This window comes from Eutrigla gurnardus (genome assembly GCF_963514095.1).
Source record: "Eutrigla gurnardus genome assembly, chromosome: 4".
Lineage (NCBI taxonomy): Eukaryota > Metazoa > Chordata > Actinopteri > Perciformes > Triglidae > Eutrigla > Eutrigla gurnardus.
The window spans coordinates 8,887,824-8,908,900 of NC_139918.1; the positions used below are offsets into that span (position 1 = coordinate 8,887,824).

Here is a 21,077-nt window from a genome sequence, read left to right on the forward strand (position 1 = left end):
AATTTGATTCACTTGGCAACATACTTACTCAAACGTATACGTTAAGACAGAAGTTTCATTTCAAAATGAATGATTTACTTGAATCAGTGTTTTTGACGGTGGCCGCCTGATTAAAACACTTCAAACCTGAGCGATGAATCACTTTGAGATTGGCTGGCACGTCTTCATGTGTATTATTTTCCCTCTTTTTATTTCCCCAGATTTCTTTCTTTCTGTATTTTCTTTGTCCATTTCCAAAAACTGAAATATCAATGTATTGACTCTGGTCACATGCTACCATTTCGTTGATGCCTGGTTTCAGTTTAAGAATATTTTTGATGCATTTAACGGCATATTCATTTCATTCTTTCTTTCTTTTGGTGGGTTTGGCCTTCCATAATCCTTTAGTTTGAAATGGGTTGCATGTTGCTGTTTTTTTTGCGGCTCACACGTCGAGCCAGTGTTTGATCTCTAGTTACGCTACGACGCTAGACCAGCGTCTCCTGGTTTGTGTATAGTAGTCTGACTCTTTGTGGCAGGACACACTTCACCCTACAATTATGTTGCTGCCTCATACAAAGTTAAACTGCCATGATTCTCATTTTCCATGACATCAGTATTTGTGAGTCATTACTAGCAGGCCCCACGATAAGATATTATCACAAAGTCACAATATGATATTATTGTGACTTTGTGATATGAGTATTACGATAAAAGGATTGATGTGACACACAGATTAATTGATTAACTGTCTTGCAGCCCTGAACTGGAGAACCAGGATTTTTTTTACTTAAAACTTATAATTGCTTTATTTAATAACTGGACTAATATGCAGTTCAGATAATCACATGTTTCTTTGCATCCCTGTGGTGAAACCATTCACAGTTTGTAACAACAGTCTGTAATGTTGGTTTAGTTTCCAGTCGTACATGGCTGTTAAAGTTAATAACAATAGATGACCCATGGTGTAACGTTACGTAACGTTACATGCCGTATCGCTGCCGTCTTGACAAAGCCTCCAGGTGCATCACGGTTGTTCTGTGATACAGTTTGTGCAGATCGCAAATGCAAAACTCAGTTTATATAATAAAAAAGAATTGCCACGATTGTGATACGATGCTGTGTCGCGCCACAGTTTCATGATTTGTACAGTTTCATGATTTGTGTGGGCGGAGCCTCTCCGCAGCCAGGTCGTTTCCCCGTAGTGGAAAGGCTGGGTTTACAGGTGCTGTGTGTGTGTGTGTGTGTGTGTGTGTGTGTGTGTGTATATATCTATGCATGTGTGTGTGTGTGTATATCTATGCGTGTGTGTGTGTGTGAGTATATATCTGTGCGTGTGCGTGTGTGTGTGTGTGACGTGTGTGTGTGTATATCTGTGCGTGTGTGTGTGTGTATATCTGTGTGTGTGTGTGTGTGTGTGTGTGTAATCCTCCTGCTGTGTCAGATGAGTTACGTAAACCTGGATTAGTGGTTTGGGATCAACACTGATGACAACATCAGACTCGCTTCACTGACGCCTGTAAATCCATCAGCCAATCGGATCCCGCGGTGGAAAGTAACTAAGACTTACATTTACTCAAGTAATGTATACAAGTACAGTTTTAAGGTACTTGTACTTTACTTGGTTATTACCACTTTGGGCAACTTTCTACGTCTCAGAGGGAAACACCGTCCCCACATCAGGACCGGCTCTAAACCTCTTCACATCAAATGTAAAGAGACATACAAACAAAGATGGGAATTCATGCAGGGAGACACAATGCAAATGAGGGGAATATGAAAAAAATTGCATCATTATTTTTCAAATATCACAATTTGAAAGAATGTGGCTTGATGCTGTGTCAGGAAAGTGGATCAGCGTTGAGATTCTCCTCCTGTCATCACTGACGTTTCTAGGGAGAGAAAACCGAGAGGGAACCGTCAGCTGGTCATAGAGAAGACCAGAGATCTGACCGTTCTTACATGTTTGCCAGTGTCATTATGAAACTAGTACATGATTACTTTTATGTTTGACTTGTTTAGTACCGGCATCAGCAGGCTGTTGACTCATCTGCAGAGAAAAAGTTCAATCTGACCTTCGGAGATTAATCATTTTGTTGAAAAGGTGGATTTAATCAGGTGGCCTGGAGCTGCAACTCTCCAACACACACACACACACACACACACACACACACACACACACACACACACACACACACACACACACACACACACACACACACACACACACACACACACACACACGCGAAGGGCTGGTCTCCTGCATTATGATGGAAACCTGATCCTCCGCCGTCAGAGGAAGAGGAGGAAGCACTTACTGAGCTCTGACATGCTCAGGGAAATCTGTACCACCACTTTTCTACTCTAAACCTTGTAACATTTCAAGGAAAATGTTGTGAGTGAAAGCAGTAATATCCCAGAGACGAGCATGTGAAGGGTCACGACCTTAGACGGGCCAACTCCATCGGCTGATGCCGTGTTTGAATCTGTGACGGATGCTTCGCCGGTTATCGTTGGTACATGTTCTGGAACATAATATCTTTATGATGTAAAAGTCCTCTGCTGAGTTTCACAGAGGTTGGTATCGGTAAGTGTTACGTTACCGCCACCTGCTGGTCCATCCCTTCATTGCAATGCCTGTGTGCATGTGCCATAGTCCCATTGCTGGACGTGCCATCAAAGCAAATTAACTCAAAAACGTGCCACAACTTTTTTACAGCTGCGAGGAGGAACTGGCAGCTCAAGCGGTGCTGACTGTCCTCAGTGCATCAGGATGATGTGCCGACCCTGTCTCATCAATCATGCCTTGTTGGTGTCACCTTTTTTGCTGTGTCACCATTCATATCGATAGAGAGGCGAAGTCCCATCCCCTTCTGGCATCCCCCACGGGACCTTATTTCAGAAAAAATATGTGCAGTATATTTCCCTCCGAGACAAAGTGGAGTAGAAGTATAAATCGAATATTAAAGCTGCGTGAAATACAGCAGGGCCTTTGCAGGCGTGACGTTACCGGTGCTCGGGGCCTTATCCTTTCTGAATAAACGCAATAATACTCAAGTAAAGTACTGGTGGCAAGTTAACCAACTTTTTTGCACATACAAGAGGAGGGGTCGAGGTCCACACACCATAGTCTCACAGAATCCTGTGGGAAACACGGGGTTGTCCCAGTGTTCCCAGGAACCACAAAGAGGCTTCAGATGTCGATGGAAAATCATTTTAGCGTCTGACAGCTGATGTTCTTCTCCTGCTGATGAAGCTGCTGTTTTTTTCCGTTGACCTTCCCTTGTTGAACCTCTGACGGCTGCATCCGTCTCCCCCCGAGTCTGTAGTTAAACGTCTCGCTGCATCACGCTCGCTGCCTAGCGCCCGCTCTCTCCGGGAGAGGCCGTTGCCATGGAAATGCTCCCGGAGGCCCAATGCGCCTGGTACCGTCCCAGGACCTTGTTTACCGACCGCTGGACTACAGGGAAGCTACACAAAGGCGACGCTGTGCTCGGAGGCGTTGGCGGTGAACGTTGCTCTCTGCTTCTGGGGGGGTGGGGGGGGGGGGTCAAGGTGGGAGGACGGTGGGAGCAAAGGGGGGAGTCGAGTGGGAGGAGGAGGGATGCTCTGGGGAGCTCCACTCACCTGGCTCTGTGGTTGTTTTTCGTAGGTATTGCTGCTGTCGGCAGCAGGCAGCTCTGGTGACGACCTTGAACGCTGCAAACCTGTGTTGCGCTCAGCGGCGCCCCCTGGCAGCGTTGTTTTTATTCTCATATCCATTTCTTGAATTTACCTTTTCCTCTTGTCTCCTAGATCTCGTGCGCTCCCCAAACTGAAGGAGTCGACCTCCCATGAGTCTTTGCTGAGCCCAGGCAGCGCGGTCGAGGCTCTGGACCTGAGCATGGAGGAGGACGTGTTCATCAAACCGCTGCATAGCAGCATCCTGGGACAGGAGTTCTGCTTTGAGGTGAGGACCAGGCACTGTCCTTATTATTATTATTATTATGATTATTATTATTATTAGACACGTTCATCAAGGGTTAGAGGAACTGATCAGGTGATTTATCACATGTATGCTCAGAGAGAGAATGATACATTCAGATGCAGGGATTTACACGACGTATGCCCACTTCATGCCCCATATTCAGAACTATGTCCTTTGTCAGAAGCAATAAGAAGGTCATTTGTAATTTTCACCAGAGCTGTCTCTGTACTATGATGTACTCATAATCCTGACTGGAAGTCCTCAAGTAGACTGTTATTGTTGAGAAAGTCACACAGCTGATTGGCGACTACTTTCTCAAGGATCTTAGAGAGAAAAGGAAGTTTTGATATTGGTCTGTAGTTTGATAAAACCCCTGGATCTAGAGTAGGCTTCTTAAGAAGAGGTTTAATTACAGCTACTTTAAATGACTGTGGCACATAGCCTGTTAATAAAGACACATTGATCATATCTAATAGCGACGCGCTAACTAAGGGTAAGACTTCTTTCAGTAGCCTGGTTGGTATCGGGTCTAGGAGACAGGTTGAAGGTTTAGAAGAAGAGATCATTGACGTTAGTTGGTTTAGGTTGATTGGAGAAAAGCAGTCTAAATATATATCAGGTCTTAATGCTAGTTCTAAAACTCCTGAGTTTGAGGGTAACGCGGTTCCAATTGAAGGCAAGATGCAAGTAATTTTGTCGCGGATTGCTAGAATTTTATCATTAAAAAAGTTAATAAAGTCGTTACTACTAACATCTCTAGGAATGCATGGCTCAGTAGAGCTGTGACTCTTTGTCAGCCTGGCTACAGTACTGAAAAGAAATCTAGGGTTGTTTTTATTTTCCTCTATTAAAGATGAGTAGTAGGCTGCTCTGGAGGAGCAACAGAGAGTCGTATATTCATTATTATACCTATAATACTATTAGTAAACACAATAATGATAATAATAATAAGATGTAATAACAGTACAAATACCAATAAAATGAAGAGATTTTATTACTTCATTTTGTTGAATAAGGACCTGAATAATGAATTGTCGACACGCGGAGATCCAGTCTCCGTGGTTTGAATGACGTCACAGTGACCCCTCTCACTCTCTGTCTGTCAGGTGACGTACTCGGGAGGCAGCAAGTGTTTCAGCTGCACCTCATCGTCAGAGAGAGACAAGTGGATGGAGAACCTCAGGAGGACCATTCAGCCCAACAAGGTGAGACACGGAGAACTTCCAGGGACTTATTTCTCACTCCCTGCTTTGTCCCTGCTGCTGATTATTCTGTTTAACTTGAAAATACAACACCGTACGGATGCCAGATGATAGGTATTTCCGTTCCACGAAAATGGCGTTGAAATAATTGAACCGGTGTTTGTGTTTCCAGGACAACTGTCGGCGGGCGGAGAACCTGCTGCGCCTGTGGATCATCGAAGCCAAAGACCTGCCGCCTAAGAAGAAGTATTTCTGCGAGCTGTGTCTGGACGACGTCCTGTACGCCCGAACCACCAGCAAGACTCGCCACGACAGTCTGTTCTGGGGCGAGTACTTCGACTTCTCCAGCCTGCCCCCCATGCACAGCATCACCGTGCACATCTACCGCGACGTGGACAAGAAGAAGAAGAAGGACAAGAACAACTACGTGGGCCTGGTGAACATCCCGGTGTCGGGCGTGACGGGCCGGCAGTTTGTGGAGAAGTGGTATCCGGTCAGCATGCCCACCACCAGCAAGACCAAAGGAGGGGGGCCTTCGATCCGCATCAAGTCCCGCTTCCAGACCATCTCCATCCTGCCCATGGAGCAGTACAAGGAGTTTGCCGAGTTCATCACCAACAACTACTCCATGCTGTGTTCGGTGCTGGAGCCCGTCATCAGCGTCAAGAACAAGGAGGAGATGGCCTGCGCCCTGGTTCACATCCTGCAGAGCACCGGGAGGGCAAAGGTCAGAGTCCAACAGCCAATCAGGAACCTGCTGTTAGAGGAGTCGCTCTAGGAACACACACTTACTTGCTCTCTTATGTCTGTACCAGGCGGCAACCTCCGGTTGTGAAAAGTGAAGCCAAACGCTGAAGTGCCTTTAACCTGTATTCTCATTTCTGGCCATCAGGGGGCGACTCCTCTCTGATTGTATAGAAGTCTATGAGAGAATGAGCCTATTTCTAAACATTTTAACATGAGTTTACGGTCTCAATCTCTAGTTTCAGGTCTTCTTCCATCCAGCATGATGTTCATTTATGTTCTGTCTAACTCGTGTGTCCACACACTCATCGTCCGCTCTTCCTCCTGTCCAGGACTTCCTGACAGACCTGGTGATGTCGGAGGTGGACCGCTGCGCAGACCACGACGTCCTGATCTTCAGGGAGAACACGCTCGCCACGAAAGCTATCGAGGAATATCTGAAGCTGGTGGGACAGAAATACCTGCACGATGCACTTGGTGAGCCTCATGTAATTCCTGTAACGACCACAAGCTGGAGACGGAGCAGCAACACCTCGACACTCTCAAATCAATCTCCATCTTCCCAGCTTTCAGATGTTGCTATTAAATTCAGTTTGATTCATTTAGCCGCCAAATCACAAATATGCCTAGGAGAGCATTACAATGTGTCCAGCCTATGCCATCCTCTATTCCGTGACCCTCCGTCGAATGAGGAAAAACTCCAGAAAAAAACCTTTTAAACAGAGAAAAAAGAGAGGAAACCTCAGGGAGGGACCCGGAGGAGGGATCCCTCTCGTAGGGTGGACAGAAGAGCAATAGATGCCATGTGAACAAAATAAACAGCAACAAATACAACATAGTCAACCCATATGACAGGAATGATACATGTAGTGAGAGTAGTAATAGAAGTAACAGTATCAGCAGAAAGGTACATCTAGTACATGTGTACTGTGTACCTGATATCTCCCCCTAACGCTGCTCTGTCCCCCCAAACAGACAAAAACAACCTTCTTCTACGGTTTCACAGTATCAGCTCGATGTACTGAAACATACCTAACAGAAAATGCTTCATGAAGAAATTCAGTGTAATCTACTTACAGATCGTTGTTGCCCACAAACTCCGTCCTGAGGGTTGCCCACTCATTCACACACTCATCTAAGGTTCCTCGCAGCACACCGGCTCATCTTTCAGTCACAGCCAGCGTCATTTAGAAAACCACAGTGGTTTGGTTTTCCTGCTGGAGAATCACAAACATATCATCCCAACTCCAGCTCTCGACAAAGACGGGTGTCTTCATGGAAAACAATATAATTCATGGACAACTGCTTTCATATTCATGCTTTCATACTCGACTCTCAGGAAAGTCCAGTTCAAGTATTATTTGGAGTAGAAAGTGCAGAATGGTGAATTCTTGTAACTACTGAAAGGACTTTATTGCGTTATAATATTGACATTAATGCAAGCAGGTTTTTTTTTTTAACTCACATTAACTTAACAATAAAAGTATATACAACTACAATAAAAATAGAAACCAATACACTTTTTTTAGCATTTTATGATTTGGAAAATGTTAATTTCTGTATGAATTAATTTATTTAAATGTTGTTTCCAGACATCCGATTGTCAGTTTACCAGTGATCCTAGCTGTAGTTTAACTATCTTCATTCTCATTCAAAGATCACATGAAGTTATTTTTATGCTGCGTGATGAAACGTGAGCGTGTTCCGTCTCCATCTGCTGCATTATCTTCATCCTCTTCCTCGGAGTGCTCACTTTAAACGTTCTTTCAGAAACGCAACAAAACAACCAAACCTAAAATAGTTCAGAAACGCTGGTGAATGTGAGAGAAGAAGAAACTGACAGTCCCACGAGAGCTGCTGTCATCACGAAGGCAACACATCCGCTTTCATGAAACTATTCTTAGCAAGCCAGAGTTCAAAAATACAAATATGTTCACCCTTGTTAATATTTATTTATAGGTTCACATCTGAAAACGTAGAATACGTTCCTGTGGTGTGTGAGTCCATTTCATTTGGACAGCTGTTCATGTTCAGCTGACGTTCATCATGTCGTTCTGCTGCGTCACCCAGTGAGCAGATAAATGGTGTCTCTGCTCTCAGAGCTTCAGTGTTCATGACAGCAGTACTCATGAAGGGGAGATATAGACACATAGTAATTAATACAATAACCTTATGATAAACAGCACTGAGCTGTATGTCTGAGCATTAAAACACATAACAATATATAAATAATAAATCTTCTGCTCCTGTCATGTCACTCTATTACTGGTTTGCCAATCATGACTGCCAATCAATCATTTCAAGCATGAAAATGGAGAAGTGAGCTGGTTCACCTCGACTCTACATAGCATGACCCACTAACACCCCCCCCCCCCCCCCTTACCTTACCTTACCTATAGCACTCTGATCGTAGCACTTTTGCTCTTGAAGTACTACGTTACTCAGATGAGGACCTAACACTTGTTCTATTTTTAGCTCTTACTTTATCGGCAATGATTCGTTGTGGTTTCTTTGTTTCCTTCTTTTGACAAATGTACTTATTGTAAGTCGCTTTGGACAAAAGCGTCTGCTAAATGACCTAAATGTAAATGTTTAACATGTTGGTGTGGTTGTAAATGAAGTACGTCAACCTTAGAGTGTGTGTTTGTGTCTCCAGGGGAGTTCATCAAAGCTCTCTACGAGTCGGATGAGAACTGTGAGGTCGATCCCAGTCGCTGTTCCAGCAGTGAGCTGACCGAACACCAGAGCAACCTGAAGATGTGCTGTGAGCTGGCTTTCTGCAAGATCATCAACTCCTACTGGTACCAGTGTAGTCCCAGTACACACTCACACCTGTAGTCCCAGTACACACTCACACCTCACACCTGTAGTCCCAGTACACACTCACACCTGTAGTCCCAGTACACACTCACACCTCACACCTGTAGTCCCAGTACACACTCACACCTCACACCTGTAGTCCCAGTACACACTCACACCTGTAGTCCCAGTACACACTCACACCTGTAGTCCCAGTACACACTCACACCTGTAGTCCCAGTACACACTCACACCTGTAGTCCCAGTACACACTCACCTGTAGTCCCAGTACACACTCACACCTCACACCTGTAGTCCCAGTACACACTCACACCTGTAGTCCCAGTACACACTCACCTGTAGTCCCGGTACACACTCACACCTGTAGTCCCAGTACACACTCACACCTGTAGTCCCGGTACACACTCACACCTGTAGTCCCAGTACACACTCACACCTGTAGTCCCAGTACACACTCACACCTGTAGTCCCAGTACACACTCACCTGTAGTCCCAGTACACACTCACACCTGTAGTCCCAGTACACACTCACACCTGTAGTCCCAGTACACACTCACACCTGTAGTCCCAGTACACACTCACCTGTAGTCCCAGTACACACTCACACCTGTAGTCCCAGTACACACTCACACCTGTAGTCCCAGTACACACTCACACCTGTAGTCCCAGTACACACTCACACCTGTAGTCCCAGTACACACTCACACCTGTAGTCCCAGTACACACTCACACCTCACACCTGTAGTCCCAGTACACACTCCCCTGTAGTCCCAGTACACACTCACACCTCACACCTGTAGTCCCAGTACACACTCACACCTGTAGTCCCAGTACACACTCACCTGTAGTCCCAGTACACACTCACACCTGTAGTCCCAGTACACACTCACCTGTAGTCCCAGTACACACTCACACCTGTAGTCCCAGTACACACTCACCTGTAGTCCCAGTACACACTCACACCTGTAGTCCCAGTACACACTCACACCTGTAGTCCCAGTACACACTCACACCTGTAGTCCCAGTACACACTCACCTGTAGTCCCGGTACACACTCACACCTGTAGTCCCAGTACACACTCACACCTGTAGTCCCAGTACACACTCACACCTGTAGTCCCAGTACACACTCACACCTCACACCTGTAGTCCCAGTACACACTCACACCTCACACCTGTAGTCCCAGTACACACTCCCCTGTAGTCCCAGTACACACTAGTACTAGGTATCTAAGAGTATTGAAGGCTGACCTGAGCCTTGGTGTCTCCAGCGTGTTTCCTCGGGAGCTGAAGGAAGTGTTTGCGTCGTGGAAGCAGCACTGCGTGGCTCGCGGCCACCAGCAGGACATCAGCAAGCGTCTGATCAGTGCCTCGCTGTTCCTGAGGTTCCTGTGCCCCGCCATCATGTCGCCGTCGCTCTTCAACCTGATGCAGGAGTATCCGGACGAGCGGACGTCTCGGACGCTCACGCTCATCGCTAAGGTCATCCAGAACCTCGCCAACTTCACCAAGTGAGTGTCTGCAGATCGCCAGCAGCCGCGCTGCTCTGAGAGACTGACCCTGATCAGCACTTATAGTTCAGACAGGATGTGATGGAGCGTTCATGGAGCTGAACCCTACAGACCCAGGGTCAGCTTTACTTCATACTGGGTTGTTGCTAAAGAATCTCCCATAAACCTAAAGTGATCTTAAACCTGACTTGAACTTGCTTGTCTATGACATTTGTGCAGGTTTGGTGTCGCCATTCTACGTCACTTGTGGTTTGTCTCAACTGTCACTGTATGTTTCTATGACATCATTTATAAAGACTTAATCAGGCGATCTCAGGCCGTAGTGACTGTTTACTGGGAGGTTGACTCCAAAACTGTTTATTTCCAAAAAGCCATGTAACAAATAACACAGAACATTGAAATAGTAATAAACACAATCATTATTGATCCATAATCTAATGAATGACGATCCCCATGGTTTATCGGTAGATACATTGAAAATGCAAAGGCCCACGGAGCTGCAACAGGTATCATTACCATCCTTGATGCTGTCGCCACCTGGTGGCTGTATCGAAGCAGCTTGAATGTGATTTTTCCCTGCTGTGTGTTTTGATGCATCAGAGAGCTCTGGATTTCCACTCTCTAGCGATACCAGATATTGTTATTACTGTTATTGTAGACAAAAGAGACAATTATCTGGGATCTTTCAAACACAACTTGCTTGTAGATTTCCAAGGAGTCAACAAATACAGCTTTAGGAGAATATTTAATGATATCTAAACTCATGGAAAAGTGTTTCTGACTTTGGAGATGTCTGCGTGTCGTCTGCAGGTTTGGAAATAAAGAGGAGTACATGGCCTTTATGAACGACTTCCTGGAGCATGAGTGGGCAGGGATGATGCGTTTCCTGTCGGAGATCTCCAACCCGGAGACGCTCTCCAACACGCCGGGCTTCGAGGGTTACATCGACCTCGGCCGCGAGCTGTCAGTGCTGCATGCTCTGCTGTGGGAGGTCGTCTCTCAGCTGGACAAGGTGTGTGTGTGTGTGTGTGTGTGTGTGTGTGTGTGTGTGTGTGTGCGTGTGCGTGTGCGTGTGCGCGTGCGCGTGCGCGTGCGCGTGCGTGTGCGCGTGCGCGTGCGCGTGCGCGCGCGTGCGCGTGCGTGTGCGTGTGCGTGTGCGCGTGCGCGTGCGCGTGCGTGTGCGTGTGTGCGCGTGTGTGCGTGTGTGCGTGTGTGCGTGCGTGTGTGTGTGCGTGTGCGTGTGTGCGTGTGTGTCGGATGGAGACTGAGATATATTGATGAACATTTCAAAGAACAGGAATAGCCAAAGGCTTATTTCCATCCTTAGTCCCTGACAGGTTGATGGTCCCGATAAGTTCAAAAAATAAGTTGAATAAATAAAACAAATCAGAGTAAAACATCACAATAGACAATTACAGAAATGACAGATAACAACAGTGGACACATTGAATTGAATGAATTAGATACAATTAGCTGTATGGTGATAACTGTCTGCAGAGAAGCCGACTCCTACGTGGAGATAATGACTCTTTATATTGGTGACAAAACTGGGAACAAACAAACCCATAGACATGCCGGAGCGTTTCCACCAACTCTTAAACACAACATTCATTTGTGGATCACAGACAGTGAAAACCAAATGTGACACCAAAGCTGTGCAAAAACACACAAACATCTTTCAACATCTATGTGCCGATTAGAAGCATGTTATTAGATCTGTTATCTTGAGTCGTGAACATAATCTGGAAGAACAACCACGTTTGGTTGATTGAAATCATTGATTGTGACAGAAACGTCGTGGCTAAAACAGCTGCATTTTCTGTTTCCAAATAGTATAACATTGTGAGGACTTTCTGCAAAAACAGCAGTATTTGAGTTCCACACAGTCACAAGAATGGTGTTAAAATGTCATCAAACAACGATTATCTCTGTGAAGCTGTAGTGGAGTAATGTCTACCTGAGCAGAGAAAGAAGTCACTCCAGAAGTGCCTTAAACTTGCATTCTTCCTACTGGCCATCAGGGGGCGACACCTCTGGTTGCTAAAAGATGCCGGATTGCAAGTCTATGAGAAAATGGTCCTACTTCTCTCTTGATGTATTATCTCGGTAAACATTGTAAACATGAGTTTATGGTCTCAATCTCTAGTTTCAAGTCTTCTTCAATCCAGCATGATGTTCATTTAGTACATTATGGTCCATTTAGAGTCCAGCAGACCAGAAAGCAGGGGATGCTTTAGGGGCGGGGCTACCTGCTGATTGACAGGTCGCTACTACCTGAGACCATCACTCACAGTCGGGTCATTTTCTCATAGACTCCCATGCAATGGGAGACGGGTTGCCCCCTGATGGCCAGTAGAGAGAATGCAGGTTAAATCTCTTCAGCGTTGGTTTACGTCAGCTTCTTGTATTTAGTCTGTGGTTAAGACACCTCACTATGGACCACATCGAAATAGATATTATATAAAAATGAACATATAGAACCATCAACCAGACTAATTACTACCCATAAGCAGCCTGTGTGTTAACTGAGTGCTCAGTTATTGATCGGTGATGATGGGTGTGTCGTGTACAACATTGAATGATGTAACATCAGTGGCAAAGATCACCTCATCACGTTCATTTAACCCCATTACGCTGCGTGGCTGAACTTCACAGCATGGCCTGAACTCCCCTTCCTCCCCCCTCCTCACCCCCCACCCCCTTCCTCCCCTCACCCCCCCACCCCCTTCCTCCCCCCGGCTGTGCTGTGTCTAACCCGTCTGAGCTCAGTCTCAGCATGACTCTGCAGTGTCAGCTGTGGTTCTGTTCAGTAGAAGCATGTTGTTCTAGTTGGTTTGATTTTTGTTTCCATTAAGTTTCCCTCATGTTTATTTCCCCCCCCCCCTCCTTCTGTTCAATTCCTTTCTGGCCGACTCTCTCTGTTCCCGCCATGTTGGTTTCGCTCTCCCACCACTGCATCCTGGTGCTTCCATTCAAACCATCTACAAACACACACACACACACGGCGACCCCAGGGTGAAAATTCCTTCCTTCAGGCCACCGTAGCCAAGCTGGGTCCGCTGCCGAGGATTCTGGGAGACATCTCTCGCTGCCTTTCTGCTCCGACGCCCGTCCAGCAGCAGCTGAGACGCTTCCAGGACCACGACTCTGCACACAACATCAGCGGCAGCCTGTCGTCCGGGTTACAGCGGATCTTTGAGGACCCCGCCGACAGGTAAGCAGAAAGATCGGAGTTAGACTCCCAGTCAACCAAACGGCTCTGGTGTAACAAACACAGTGATGAAGTGTTTCTAATGGCTAACATCGCAACAAGCATGTATTGACATATAATGTCTTAAATGTAGGATTTGGAAATATTTAAAACAGTCATCACTGGAACTATTTTACACGTTTTTATTGTTTCATTTGGATAAATGTATTTGCGGTTGCTGATAATAAACATCAGGCCACTAGAATGCTGTTTGTAAAGAAACCAAGACAACTTGAAATAACATGTGATCTGAAATCTGATGCCGTTAATCAGACTGAGGCTTTGACCTGCTCCTGTTGTACGTGTCACTTCCTGCAGCCACAGCGACGCTCGCAGCCTGCAGTCTCCGGTCGGTGATCTGATGGAGGGTTATGTTCGGGGTCAGCGCCCCCTGCTGGTGGAGCAGCATCTCTCCACCCACACCAGCTTCTCAGACCAGGAGGAGCGGGACAACCTGCTGCCCAACGGTCGCAGCGTCTCTCTGGTGGACCTGCAGGACGCCCAGAGCCTTCACGGCCCCACAGGCTCGCCACCGCACCGCGAGGCCCCACCCCGCCTCAGCAGGGTGGGCTCCCAGGCCTCTATCGGACACGCCCCGCCTCCACTCAACTACCCCCACTCCAACCCTCTCACCCCACAGCCGGGGCCGCACCACACCAAAGCCCCCCCCAGAGATGGCCAGCCGCAGAGCGCGCCGCAGATGAGGCGGCCGCTGCACGCGTCGCTCAGCCAGCAGCGCAGCCTGCAGCCGCTGTCCTTCCAGAACCCCGTCTACCACCTGAGTAACCCCGCCCACAGCCTGTCCACGCGCTCCGCCCACTCGCTGCGGCAGGACTCCAGCTCGGAGAACCTGAGCACCGAGAGCTCCCACAACAGCCACAGCAACTCCGACGACTTCGGCAGCCAGGTGGGGGTCAAAGGTCGCGCGCCGTCCAACAGCAGCCTGGATGAGTCGGGCAGCAGGCGGAGCATACAGAGCGAGTGTTCGACGCCGCGCCGCCACGCGCTCCCCGACCTCCCGCCCGGGGCCGCCACGGCCGTCGCCATCCCCCGCCAAAGCACAACGGCAGGCACCGCCCACATCGTCAAGGTGGAGCAGCAGAGCAGAGGAGGGGGCGTGGCCAGAACAGCCCGCTGCCTCCCTCACAGCGCCTCGCTACGCAGCAGCAGCAGCGCCAACACGGAGCCCACCCCCGGCCACGCCAACCGCCAGCAGGCCACCTGCTCTGTGGAGAACATGACTCCGCCCCCGAGGATCGCCACCAAGCAGCCACAGCAGGTACTGCATGCACGGGGACAGGAAGTTATCTATATGACAAAAGAGGTTAGAATAACCGTGATTCACACGCGTCACGTCATTGAACTCTAAATACCTGCATGTTCATGTGTGAGAAACCTGAGGACTGGGTGTAAAATAAGCAGCTTATAGAAATAAATCAAATTTAAACAAGATTTAAACAAAAGAAATGTAGAAGAAAACAAATGTGTGATGATGTCGCTGGTTTGTGTGCAGGTGGCGTCTCCGTCTCCGTCCCCGGCGGAGGTGGAGGTGGAGGTGGAGGTGGATGCCGTGGCGATGTCTCCGGTGGAGAGGACAGCAGCTTGGGTGCTCAACAACGGCCAGTACGAGGAGGAGGAGGGGGAGGAAGGAAGGGAGAGGGTCAGGGAGGAGAGAGGAAACACTGAGAAGGTACACACACACACACACATACACACACACACACACACACACACACACACACACACACACACACACACACACACACACACACACACCTGGACAGGTGTTTACAGGTGTGACCACTCAGAATGTGACAAGTATGATGAGATAATGTACAGTTTACAATGTAAAGTACAGTTAAAAGACACACAGAAGCAATGAAAAGATATACATTCAATCAAGTTTAAGTTTCCACATTGACAACGACGGTGTTTCCTGCTCCTTTGGTGTGAATGTAGTTCATCACCCGGCTAACTAACCCGTCCTCCTCCTCCTCCTCCTCCAGTATGAGCTGGAGATCTCCCGGCTGAAGGAGCGTCTGCGGGTGTCCGGGCGGCGTCTGGAGGAGTACGAGCGGCGACTGCTGGCTCAGGAGCAGCAGATGCAGAAGCTGCTGATGGAGTACAAACACCGCCTGGAGGACAGCGAGGAGAGACTGAGGAGGCAGCAGGAGGAGAAGGACAGCCAGATGAAGAGCATCATCTGCAGGTACACACTCCACCCCGCTGGGCCGTTTACACAAAAACACAACAAATATTAAAGATAAAAAGGCTAAATAAGACTGTGTGTGTGTGTGTGTGTGTGTGTGTGTGTGTGTGTGTGTGTGTGTGTGTGTGTGTGTATGTGTGTGTGTGCAGGCTGATGGCGGTGGAGGAGGAGTTAAAGCGGGATCACGCAGAGATGCAGGCCGTGATTGAAGCCAAACAGAAGATCATTGATGCTCAGGTACGTCTTCATTAAATACACTTTATTGCCAAAAGTATTCCCTCTCCATCCAAATAATCTAAATCAGGTGTTCAATCACTTCCATGGCCACAGGTGTATAAAAGCAGCACCTCGGCATTCAGACTGTTTCTACAAACATGTGAAAGAATGGGTCGCTCTCAGGAGCTCAGTGAATTCCAGCGTGGTACTGTGATAGGATGTGTATATATATATATATATATACACATCCTATCACAGTACCAGGATATATATATATCTATATATACACATATATATATATATATACTCAGAGCAGTGGAGACGTTCTCTGGAGGGACCAATCGCGCTTCTCCATCTGGATATCTGATGGATGAGTCTGGGTTTGGCGGTTGCCAGGACAACGGTACTTGTCTGACTGCATTGGGCCACGTGTAAAGTTTGGTGGAGGGGGATTATGGTGTGGGTTGTTCTTCAGGAGCTGGGCTTGGCCCCTTAGTTCCAGTGAAAGGAACTCTGAATGCTTCAGCAGACCAAGAGATGTTGGACAATTCCATGCTCCCAACTTTGTTCAGTTCCTGGAAGAATGGTTAAAAAGTCCCATAAACACACGCCTCATGTCACTGAAGTTCATATGCGAGTCGAGGCAGGTGAGCGAATACTTTTGGCAACATAGTAAATCAGTGTACTCTGAACATGAACCGTCTCCTGTTCAGCAGCGTTGATGGTCCTCAGAGACAAAACCAGCTGCATTCTGTGAGCTTGACTTTTAGTTCTTGTTCTCTCATCGTCTCTTCACTGATTTCAGGTCAGTAACGGATGTGAAATAAACCAATCAGGCAAGTAGTGACTGTAGCCCCGCCCCCTCCCTCACCCTCACCACGCTGTTTCTAGAAGAAGACAAAAAAAGATGCGCCAACACACCTGAGTAGTCATCACAGAGCAGATATGCCATGTTTATTACCCAGCATTCAGAGCGTCGTTGATGTAGTTTTCGCTCAGTGGCCAGTTCATAAGGGAAACCTGCTGAAGCTTTAACTGACCCAGGAACAGTCTCGTAGTGAAGATGTGTTTTTCCAGATGTTGAACTGGTGTTTCTAGTCTTTCTCTATGGAGCTGGGTGGACCTTCAGTCATGAACTGGACACTGAGTGGAAATCCAATTCATATGAATCATCATTTAAACGATGGCTTTCATTTTAATGTTAAATGAATGTACATTTAAACTGTTTCAGTCTCATGACCACGTGGTGCAGCGAGCACGGGATCAAATAGAAGGAGAAGGGATATTCATATTCAAATCAACAAAGCATGACGATCAAAGTCACGGCCATGTTTATGTGTACCGTTGCCATAGCAACCATTGTAGCAGGACCGACTGACGTGAAGTTGTGGACTCACTCGTATCACCGAGGAAACACCTCTGATGTGGCGGATCACAACTTTGTTCAGCTAGCGTGCTACTTCTGCCTCAGCACAGATACCTCGCTGACTCGGCACAAACCCGTCTCCGGAGCCGTCGTCACTCTCTGGCCCCATTGGCGTGTGTTGTCACCATGACGACCAACTCAAAACTAGTCAAATGAGCACTGAAACAGTTGAGTGCTGCTCTACTCTATTCTATTTCTATGGTCTCTCACAAACCAGCCGATCGCTGATCCGACAATAGGATGAGCAGCTGAAGTTAAAGGTGTCAAATCCAACCTTCAGAACGCCATTCCTCCTACAACACACAGTGTGTCCTTTAGTGGAGGTCAGCCTCCCTGATTCACCTCACCTCTGGTTTATGGGACCAGGTGCCGGTGTTACCGATGGACCATGTGACCCTGGTTTGGTCCTTTTGATACGGCTGTGTAAAGATAACACATGGTGTCAGTGAGGACTAACACGTGTTCATCAAACACCATGTCTGTTCAACACAGGAACAGATGAACCAGGGAAATCAGCAACATTAGTCTGTGGTCCCCCAGAGGTCTAGATAGTAGTCCACATGAGTCCAGAGACCAGACCAGATTATGTGGAGAAACCAGAGACTGTCTGTGGTCCCCCAGAGGTCTAGATAGTAGTCCACATGAGTCCAGGGACCAGACCAAACTATGTGGAGAAACCAGAGACTGTCTGTGGTCCCCCAGAGGTCTAGATAGTAGCCCACATGAGTCCAGAGACCAGACCAGACTATGTGGAGAAACCACAGACTGTCTGAGGTCCAAACCATGTTCCAGTGTTAGCGTAGCTGCCATCCGTCCAGACTTGGTTCAGAAAACCATCCTTTTAATAGCCGTTGCTTGTTGTCTTGGAGACGGACTAACAGACTCCAGACTAACAGACCCGGTCTGTAACGGCGTCAGCAGAGTTCAGATCCTCAGAAGGGATTCATATTTACACCTTCAGTCTATTAAACTCACATTTACGCGTCTCATATCAGCTGCTGGTGTTTTGGTGTTTGGCGCTCTGTGCTAGTTTTATTTCTGTTTGGCTGCCCACCCCCCCCCCCCCCCCCCCACCCCCCCTCCCCCACACTGGCTTTTAAAAAGACACGAGTGGACAGAAAGTAGAGAAGCGTTCAGGTTCACTCTGGTTCTTCCTGGTGTCGGTTTCTGAGCAGGTGATTCAAAAAGCCAGTTTGACTTCCTGCTGAAAAACTGCAGCTTCAGCCTCACGTTCTCTTTGTTTTCATTCTGGTTGTTTTGGCTGTTTGGATTTCTGCTGCTGCCGTCGTTTCCTCTGGATGTTTTCTACAGTTTCATCTGTCGGGTCAAAGACACATCACCTCTGTGAAGACAAACTCCTTTAGTTTGGAACCAGAATGGAATAATGAATACAGCATTAACACGTTTTAAATGGATAATTAATGGAGGTGCTTTATTAATGCTTTGTGATATAGTAAGATTTCGATTTCAATTAAAAATTTGAAAGAAAAATGAGTACATTTGATTCATCTTTATTATTATTATTATTAGTAGTAGTAGTATTAGTATTAGTATTATTATAATACAGCACAACATGAATACATCATTTTCTTTTTCTTTAAAAAAATATTATAATAATAAAAATAATTAAACAAATGTATAATAATATACATACATACATACATATACACACATACATAGACACCTAAACCACGCACACATACACACCAACATGTCCACATACAAACATATACATACATACATGAACACATACAGAAATATAAATGAAAGAATAGAAAATAAAAAACAAAGACATGAATGATGTATCTGCTCTTAAACTGGACCAACAACACGACGGCCCGATCCCCGACTTCATGCAGGATTTCTGAATTAAAGTTCAAATCAAATCTGAGACGTTTGATCAATGTTAAGGTCTTTTTGAATCCCAGAAATAATGCTTTATTAAACCCACATTTTAATGATCCATGAGTTGTCCAGTTTTTACACTAAAATCCCTTCATGGTTAGAATGTAGAAGAAGGATTTTAAAGCCACAGAAATGTATTTCAACTTATTCATTTAGACATTTAATCGCTACCAATGAAACTTTAATAATAAGAATAAGAATCCCTTAAAATCTCCCAAAAACATGAATTAATTTATCTTCAGTACCACCTTAAACAAATATGTACATTTTTTCACATTATTGTGTAAATTTACGCAAAATGTACTTGATTTCAAATTTTATAAACAATTGAAATGTTTTTTAAACCTCTATTTAAGATAAAGTTGTGTTCAGGAGTTTAGTTTTTAAAATGAATGGATGACTTCATCATCTCTCTCACACTGTCGATTTCTAGATGATGTGAATTAAGATGATATTACTTTTGTCTTTTTCAAACCTTTGGAATTGAATCTCTTGAAATGTCAGATTTTGTGCTTTTAACCCGACAGCGAGACCGCCATTCTTTCTGTTCTCATTGGTCTGATTTCATACCCGTCGGTCTGACTCTCTGCCCCGCCCCCTCTCCGTCTCTATCCAATCAGGAGAAGCAGATCGTGTCCCTGGATGCGGCGAACTCGCGGCTGATGGCGGCGCTGACTCAGGTGAAGGAGCGCTACAGCACGCCGAACCTCCGCAACGGCCTGTCACCCAGCAACCCCACCAAGCTGTCCATCACTGAGAACGGAGAGTTCAAGAACAGCAGCTGCTGATTGGCCGAGCAATCCTCAAGAACAGCAGCTTCTGATTGGCCGACCAATCTCCAAGCTGCAGCACTGCGAACGATCACAGAGAGAATCTATAAATAGGAGTGTAAATACTGATGGTTTGATCTGTTCAGTGTACAGAGTGTGTGTGTGTGTGTGTGTGTGTGTGTGTGTGTGTGTGTGTGTGTGTGTGTGTGTGTGTGTGTGTGTGTGTGTGTGTGTGTGTCACAGAAGCACAGTGAGGAAGAAACAAACCAAAAACTAAAACGCACTCAAGTTTTCTAACCATTTTTTTTTAATAGTTTTTATTTGAATTTTTGTTCGAGGCTGAAGTTGACTTTTATTCTTTAGAGTGGAGCTTTTTGTTTGTTTTTTTACCTGACGAGTTGTTTTTGGGGTTTTTAATTTATTCCTCTACATCGTCTCCTTGTTGATGATCTACTGAACAGATGCCTGTTGGATCAGGGTCAAAGGTCACACACCTGTCTGCTGTCCCACCTTGAGAATAAAAGCTGCCTGAAAGTTTGAATGTGCTCTTGTTTCTGTTGTCTCCATGGAAACGCTACAACGCTCCTTTAAGTCTGCATTTAACTGTTAAACTAAAGACCGTTGAAAGTCCTTAAAACCACAATCCAGTCTCTACAGCTTCTATATAGACTCTAATCTGTAGTCTGACTATTTCCAACCACTATCTTTCTATGGAGCAAATACATGCTGTTCTCTCTGTTTGTGTTTGCAATGTATTAATATGAATCATGCTAATCATCGACGTGTCCCAGACTATGACCATTCTGTTCAAAAGTTCCTAAAGTGAGACAGTTTGGTCAAGTATGAAAGCTGATATAAAGGCTCTCATTTTGCAGTATATATATATATATATATATATATATATATATATATATATATATATATATATATATATATATATATATATATATATATATATATATATATATATATATATATATATATATATATATATATATATATATATATATATATATATATGTATGTATATGTATATACGTATATACATATATATATATATATATATATATATGTATAT

General features: G+C 45.9%; 1 protein-coding gene across 7 annotated transcripts in view; it reads left to right on the forward strand.

Moving 5' to 3' along the window:
* rasal2 (RAS protein activator like 2) overlaps positions 1-20,540 on the forward strand; it is a 75,975-nt gene extending 55,435 nt beyond the window's left edge. For 4 of the 7 annotated variants that reach the window (XM_084008189.1, XM_084008186.1, XM_084008191.1 and 1 more), the window contains 13 exons: positions 3,775-3,928; positions 5,053-5,151; positions 5,321-5,875; positions 6,225-6,369; positions 8,549-8,693; positions 9,984-10,223; positions 11,034-11,235; positions 13,238-13,437; positions 13,792-14,752; positions 14,987-15,163; positions 15,480-15,682; positions 15,832-15,919; positions 19,850-20,540. In XM_084008189.1, coding sequence (XP_083864315.1) covers positions 3,775-3,928; positions 5,053-5,151; positions 5,321-5,875; positions 6,225-6,369; positions 8,549-8,693; positions 9,984-10,223; positions 11,034-11,235; positions 13,238-13,437; positions 13,792-14,752; positions 14,987-15,163; positions 15,480-15,682; positions 15,832-15,919; positions 19,850-20,017 — 3,337 coding nt within the window. In that variant the 3' untranslated portion in view covers positions 20,018-20,540. Of the gene's footprint in view, positions 1-3,774; positions 3,929-5,052; positions 5,152-5,320; positions 5,876-6,224; positions 6,370-8,548; positions 8,694-9,983; positions 10,224-11,033; positions 11,236-13,237; positions 13,438-13,791; positions 14,753-14,986; positions 15,164-15,479; positions 15,683-15,831; positions 15,920-16,703; positions 18,725-19,849 lie in introns of those variants that run through there. The other 3 variants (XR_014597057.1, XM_084008187.1, XM_084008188.1) reach the window with 3 other exon arrangements.
* Positions 20,541-21,077: the final 537 nt, after the last annotated feature.